Source organism: Ciona robusta, chromosome 11 (genome assembly GCF_009617815.1).
Source record: "Ciona robusta chromosome 11, ASM961781v2".
Classification (NCBI taxonomy): Eukaryota; Metazoa; Chordata; class Ascidiacea; order Phlebobranchia; family Cionidae; genus Ciona; species Ciona robusta.
Genome location: NC_143245.1, coordinates 923,728 through 931,338, shown reverse-complemented (window position 1 = coordinate 931,338; position 7,611 = coordinate 923,728). Strand labels below are relative to the sequence as shown.

Sequence of the window (7,611 nt, the reverse complement as noted above, 5' to 3'; positions counted from 1 at the left end):
ACTTAATTAATCAATGCCAACAGTGCGGATACGACTTATCTCATGAGAGACTTTCCCATGAAAACAAACCCCCCGTTGAACGAGGTTAATGATATCTCGTTCAGCCGATGACAGGCCCAAATCGCTTCCATTTTATCGCATGACGTCACACTGCTGTCACGTGATTCTGTCCGCTATATAATTCGCCTTTTCCCTAACACAAAAACGAATAACGAGAAACCACTATCGGCACTGAGACCTCGAGGTCAGTCTAGGTTCATGGCGGGCTCTTACGAGCCTTTGCCCAGCCGTCAAGTAAGCTTTTGCCCGATACCGTATCGTGTACTTGTATATCAGAAAAAGGAATAAAACATAGCAAGATATCATGAACTGTTTGGTTTCTGGTTATAAAAGCAATTAGTACTACAGTAGATATAGCACCCCGCTGAAGCCTGTATATGAAGTCGGATCAGCACGGAGTCATATAACCCAACCAGCGATCCTATATATTCAGTGGGGGCTATAGACCTACACCTGAACATAAGGATGACACGCAAAATCATGAAGCGTTCCATAATAAAAAAAAGTCATGTAAATGCCTATAGGCTATATTATAATGTAAGCCGTGAGCGTAAGGTATACATGCAAAAGTTGCACCAAGAGCGTTAAATTCAAGTTTATTACGGTAATTGTTGTTTATGATACGTTATATATATGTAATATATATAGGACCGCACACGGCGACTGTTTGTAATGCCATTCTTAGTCTAATCATAGTTAATACTTCATTCAGAAAAGCAAATAAGTACTAGTTGAATAATCATGTCTGTTTCATTAAATATATAATCTATTGTCTGTCATATAAGATCATTGTTCGGTTAATTCCAGATCCTAATGTTACGTAATAATCAACTAAGTGCAAACTTTTACAGCAAACCTTATAAACCTGTCTAGAATAAACATCAACAATATTTCGAATTTTTACTCTCAGTTACAACACACAATGTATACACACGTCATAAACGTTACATGTGACGTAGACTGTCGCGACAAAGGATTTATTTCAAACTAGAATTATACTCAGCAGTGAAGAGTTAGGTGCATATATAAAGCAAAATAGGAACATATAGGAATTATTAAAAGCAAAAACGTTTGAAGGTACATGACAACTCTACAGCAATTTAATTAAAGATGATTTAAAAGTTCACTGTTGATTAAAATAAGCAGATACTTACAAATGATACTGCAAGATTATAACTGATTATAAATCGAGTATTATAAATTACAGCATTGCCCCACTTATACACTTTTACACAACAAATTAACCATAAAAATAACTATTTTGTCATCACAAAATAAAAACTATTTTATTTCTTCTTCTTTTTTCCAGGATCTTTAAATGGAAAGCGGAAATCTGTTAGGGGGTAACACTGTTCCTGGGTAGACTGTGACTGAGAATTGAGCGCCATCATCTTGTAAACTTCATTAGCGTGCTCTTGGACGTCTTCATTAAGGTTAAGCTGTTTCATCAAGCGGTCATCCACGTCAACCATGTTCGGCCTCGCACTTGGTTCCTTATGCCAACACTCTTTCATAATATTCTCGAGACATTGAACATTTTTCCATTCAACTTTATCTTCCTCAAGATTTTGCTTCAAAGCGTCAATATCTCCAAGATGCGGTCGATCTCCTTGCTTCACTTTTTCTTGGAATTCCTTTGCCGTTAACTTTCCAAGTTCAGGCATGGTGCGTGTTAGTGTAGCATGAATGCAAATTGCAAAACTGTAAACATCAGAACTTGAGTTGGATTTTGTTTTAAGAAAGGTATCAAACAATTCTGGCGCCGTATATATAGGCGTGTGGTGCAGATTTTCTTTTCCTCTTGTTCTGCCAGCCATACCAATTGTCTTTGTCCCCAATACCGAACCACCAAAATCACCGATCACTAGTTTAAGATTTTGATCCAAAAGGAAGTTTTCTGGCTTCAGGTCATGATGAACAATCCTCTTTCTCTCTTGTGCATTATGTAAAAATCTTATTCCACTTGCAGCATGCGACATGAACCTCAGTTTAAGAGAAGGCTTGATGTTTTGAATGTTCTCCATTTCAAGAAGACTTTTAAGATCACCACCTTGCATGTAGTCAATGATAATCCCACAAGACCTCGTCCATACTGTATAACCCCTCAAGCATAACACGTTGTCGTGTCTTCCAACCTCAAGCAACTTAATCTCCCTTTCCATGCTAAAAAAAAACAATGAAAATTGTCACACTGGTTGTATCACTAACACTAAATGCCCCCAGTTTGATTTGTTGATTGTGAGACTGCAATTACCAAAATTTATAACACATAATATTTACTTACTTTTCCCATTCCTTCTTGGAAGACTTCATACACTTGATCGCATACATTCTGAACGACTTGTGAAACACAAGACGTACTGTTGCAAATCCACCACTTCCAAGGATGCCACGAACAGTTTTAAGTTCATCTGCTTTATATTCCCGTATCTAAAATGTAAATTCATATGACAAAAAAGGGCCAAACAAACTTAAAAGACATAAGTTTTAGTCACACACACATACTCAAAACTTAGAATCTTATTGGAAAACAAAACATTGCAAACTGGTTTCATGTAAACAGTGAAACACTCATTGAGCAATCACCTCTGTAGGAGGGAATTTTTCTTTCTCCAGCAGGTTTTCATTTTGAACTTCTGATTTGATCTGCAACTGGAAACAAGAATAGCCTTAGAAAAGAAGCTTGTTTACACTTTATATACAACTGGTAAGAGGGCCAACCACTACATTGATTCGAAATTTTAGACAACAGTGGAATATTGATATTTAAAATGGGGTCATGTTTTTCCACTACAATGCAAAAAGTTTTAGACAAGACAAATTATACAAGTACTTTTCTTATTTTAGAACTAATTGATGATGTTTTTGAAGCTGGTTCATTGCTTTTTTTGAATTGCTTCGTTTTCTGCTTCCTTTTTTGTCTCCATTGTTTGACGCTGATGCTACAGATTAAGATCAGGGTAAGCTATTATGTGAATTAAAAGTAGCAATTACCAAATGTAGATCATATTGGATACCAGTTTATGTTAATGGAAATAAGGTAGGTGGTGCATGACTGCATGAGTATTTACTTTTTAGTGACTTAGTTGTATCACATATGTCATATGTGCTAATATTTGCACACCAGCACACACTTATGATCAAACATGTGCTCGAATTCCTAATGACCTGAGGTGTATCGAACAGAACACTCGTATAATAACAACTATTATTGTCCCACCATGCGAGGATGAATAAGTAACATACATGGTAACTCGTAAGGCAGCACGAGGTGTTTGAAACAGAACATCCATTTTATAACGTTTATCAATGAGAGGATAAATAAATGAAATTTATTAACTTTACATCAAAAAGTAAACTTTAAAATTAGAGAATTTAAAACATTATGGTGAACAAAAGAGAAATTACAGCAATTACTTGTGAAAGAATTAAAATTATTGACCATATATATATATATATATATATTATACAGTATCATTGGCTGATTTTAAAACAAAACAAAATCTTAAACATTTTCAACAGTTTCTGATTGACAAACACATAGTAACTCAGTATTATATCAGCAAACCTTGACTTGAACTTTTCTTTTGCTCTCTCCATTGTTTCCATTTATGCTAAATCATTAACCAAGTTATAATTGTTTACTATTTGGAACACAATAGATCACATATTAATTTTACTACAGTGAGTTCTATTATATTGGAGCCATGGCTATAAAAGACTTGTGTGAAAATGCGATATAACATGCTAGTGTTGCTACCAGGTAAAATAAACTTTACACATACTGCTATGTGTTCTGTGAAGTTTACAGTAGATATAGATTTATTTACTTCACACTCAAACTCTTGTTTAAATGAAAGTTATACCACACAACACATTTATCCATATTTTAAACTTACAAATTTCACTCGTAACCTACCGATTCTTTTAGTTTTCCTTTTCCATCAACATCTGCATAAAATGAACAAACAAATATTGTTACACATACAAATGTCAACAATGATACAAACCCATAATAAGCTCGTTTATAAGCATACGGTCAGACTCATTTGACGAATTGCAAGTCCGTATATCCCTTATCGAATTTATGTATCTGTAATTATCGTTCCTTTCGGTTTCTCCGTGTAATTTCTAAAACAAATACCAATTTATTTATGTATAACTAGCACTAGTCTAAATAAACATGCTGTAGAAGTTAAACACATTAACTTCTATAAATAAAGTATGCAAATAAACAAAAATGACTAATAATGTTTTCTTACCAGAAATACACATGGTATATGATAATAATCCTTGTAAGGGTAAGTTTTGTTTGCATCACTGTTTGGAAACGTTATGGTAATTATCCCATCCCCTGTTTCTATCCTTGTTTGACAACCTCTACAAGTTGGAGCTTTTCCCCTTTTACCTCTAACCCCGTATTTAAACCTACAAAGAAATTTAATGTAACTTATTTAGCTTCGTATGGCAAAGATAGTGTGTTGTTTTGTGCTATATATCTCGCACATTATACACAAAACATAAGTTGTTCATTTTGAGATTCAATCATGTCTTGCAGCTTTTTTGTAAAAGATGTGTTTGATTTAAATTAAATTAAACCATTTATTTAATATTTTAATAATATTTAATAAGTAAGATGGTTAGTTATCTTTCTCACGAGCGTTGGTGGCGAAACTCTGCATCTCCTTTAGATGGACCCATGCTTGCTTTAATTGGCTGATCTGTGTAAACTGAGTGAAACAATTCAATTAATGAGTAAATTTTGAATTTTCGCCCAAAATCTTACGCAATTTATGTTTTATTTTGGTCTAATAAAATTAGTTTTTATTTTGTGAGAAAAATTGGGCTTTGTATATCAGAAAATTACGTAGGGTTTAATATGCCTTATTTTGGATTTACAAGATAAAATTGTTTTTAACTTTTTCTAACCATATCTTAGTTAAGCATGTATGCCATGTAATATTGAGTCTAGTTTTATAAGTAATAGTATGTCACATTCACATTAATTAGCAAAGTTTTTAGATCAGATTATCATACCTACTGCTTCGTGATCCATATTTACAGTTGGTAACATAGAACCAGAATTTTCCATTTTAACATCATCGGGCCAAACAATTTCCTGTTTGGGGCAAATTTCTGTAAAAAAATTACATTTTAGTTTTTTGTTACCATATATGGTCATTTTACATTTTGTGTTTGCTTGTGACCGACAAATCATATCGAGCCACACAGACATCTGTATATAGACATATGTCCTCAATGATAGCAGCATCAAACCTAACGTTCTGGTCTGATAAACTGCTTTTACCACTGTGGCACAAAAATCAAAAACTATAAAATGTTTGGTCAAACAAATATGATTTACCTTTACATGAGATTATAGTAAAGTCCTTAAGGTCGCCCAGTATGTCAGAATGATCTTCTATTATATCTTTGACTTCTTCCCTTAGCTCTTGTAAGAAAGTCCCATTTTCCAATCTGCGACAAACCGTATTTTCTCTTCCTGGTTCAGTAAAAACAACAAACACAATGCTACCAGGGGAAAACGGTCCAGCATTGTAACCCAGCTTGTGCAGGGCATAACATATCACTATTATTGAACCCCCAAAGTTCAACATACGCTGAACATTAAACTGCCCGAATATGGCAGTAGTAATCGTGTGTACGTTGCCTTCAAAGTGAACCACATAATCTCCGTTTTCATTAATTTGTAACCTGGAGTGACCGTGAGCAACTTCAAGATTTACTCTGATTTGCGATGGCGGTGTCACTGCCACTCTACTTGAAGAACCAGCGGCACTTTCCGCCATATTTCAGAACAATTTTACAGTTAAAAGCTGTGTAACAGTTAATACATGAAAGTAGGTACATAATAACCTATAAAATCCCAGTAAATAAAACAAACCTATTCGATGCTAGGAAAAAATACTCCCCTACCTTATTTGCTAACTACTAACCCCTATAACCACTAACTCCCTAACCACCAATCTCTAACACTTGCCACCAGCTTATTCTGCTATGTACCGGAAGATCCTTCTTAAGTGCCAGCTGTTCTAATAACACTAAGCAACAAATTTGAACCCGTAAAAAAATTGAATTTATTTGACTTTCCCGCCAAAATATTGCGCTAAGTAAATTAATAATTACCTTCGTGGGACTTTCCCTAACATCGACGTAACATAAACCTTGAGAATAGTTTTTTGGTAGTTTATGTCAAAACGTTTGTATTTTATGTACGGCTGTATATGCTTATCAGCCATTATCTGGTCAACTCAGATCTTGTTTACCACCAAGTCCTTTAATATTCTCATATTTACATTGTTTTGTTATTATTAATAAAAAAAGAAGTTTATGTTAAAACAGTCGCAACCAACAACAGGTATTCAAGAAAGGCAAGTCCATACACCTCGTAACATAAGTACACAAATAAGCTTTTGGGCGCCTTTTTTGTTTATTAAAGTTGTTGATATTTTTATTATAATCTGTTCTCGAATTCTTCAAGCTTTGAAGTGTTTCTTGTATTGCAAATAACTCTTCAATTTTCTAATGCGGGGTTTGAATTTTTTTCATGTCTGCAACAAAGAGTCAATTATATTTAGTCAATCCGCATTATCTACAACATAAAAGTTTTAGCAATGTATATATATAACTACACGAAGTTATATATACATTGGTTTTACCAATTCAAAATGCAACCCAAACTAACAACGTCTAAACTCTAAAGAAACCCTAACCCTTATATAGTCTCTCTAATTCTTAACACTAGACCCCGTCCTCAATTTCCCTGTTTAAAGATTTGAAACCGAGGAGTTTGTTAACAACATTAAACTTGCAGTATGAATGAGAATGAATGAATAAATGAATGACTGTATGAATGAATGTGCAGTATAGCCTACAACCAATGTTAATATACACTCATTTTAACATTGACTACAACGCACACGACAACAATAAACAGACACACAAGTCACGACTTTTACCTTTTAACTCCTGAACCCTTTCATTATGCGTGTCAACTTTTTCTGTGATTAAACAAAAGACATTAATTCTGATTATGACGCAATAACACTTCAAATTAAATTACCTTTGACGTCACGCAGCAGTTTCTCGAAGGGAGATTCTAAATATTAAATTCATTTCGTTATTCATAAAAATTATCTCCGAATTATATGATATATGACGTGTACATTACTATTATGACGCCACAGTAACAATAAGTACTGGAATATCGATAAAATACTGCACTGACGTAACAATGAACAACAAAATATTCCACAAAACATGGTTGTAGATGAAATTACTACACTGACGTCACAATAAATACTAGAACCGTCCTCAATCATGTTATGCATACGTCACAAAGAAGACAATAACGTCACAATTACCTGGATATATACTCATAGAGTAAATATCTTCAGTTAGACTTGGCTCAAAATCTTCATCAAATATATTTTGACTCGACAAAACGAGATGAAACGAAACAAACAAAACAAAACATAATAGTTTGCCTGCCATAGTTAATACTGGCAGAAGATACAACCGACGTTTCAA

The 7,611-nt window shown here is 34.0% G+C and overlaps 1 protein-coding gene across 1 annotated transcript; it reads right to left on the bottom strand.

The window, feature by feature from the left end:
* Positions 1–944: 944 nt before the first annotated feature.
* LOC149727595 (uncharacterized) lies at positions 945–7,573 on the bottom strand. Its single transcript, XM_089888547.1, is given in 12 exon segments — positions 945–2,223; positions 2,345–2,490; positions 2,894–2,946; positions 2,949–3,002; positions 3,629–3,674; positions 3,980–4,011; positions 4,071–4,191; positions 4,323–4,488; positions 4,718–4,790; positions 5,098–5,196; positions 5,426–6,632; positions 7,446–7,573. Coding segments are annotated over 11 exon segments (2,112 nt in total). The 5' UTR covers positions 5,871–6,632; positions 7,446–7,573; the 3' UTR covers positions 945–1,346.
* Positions 7,574–7,611: the final 38 nt, after the last annotated feature.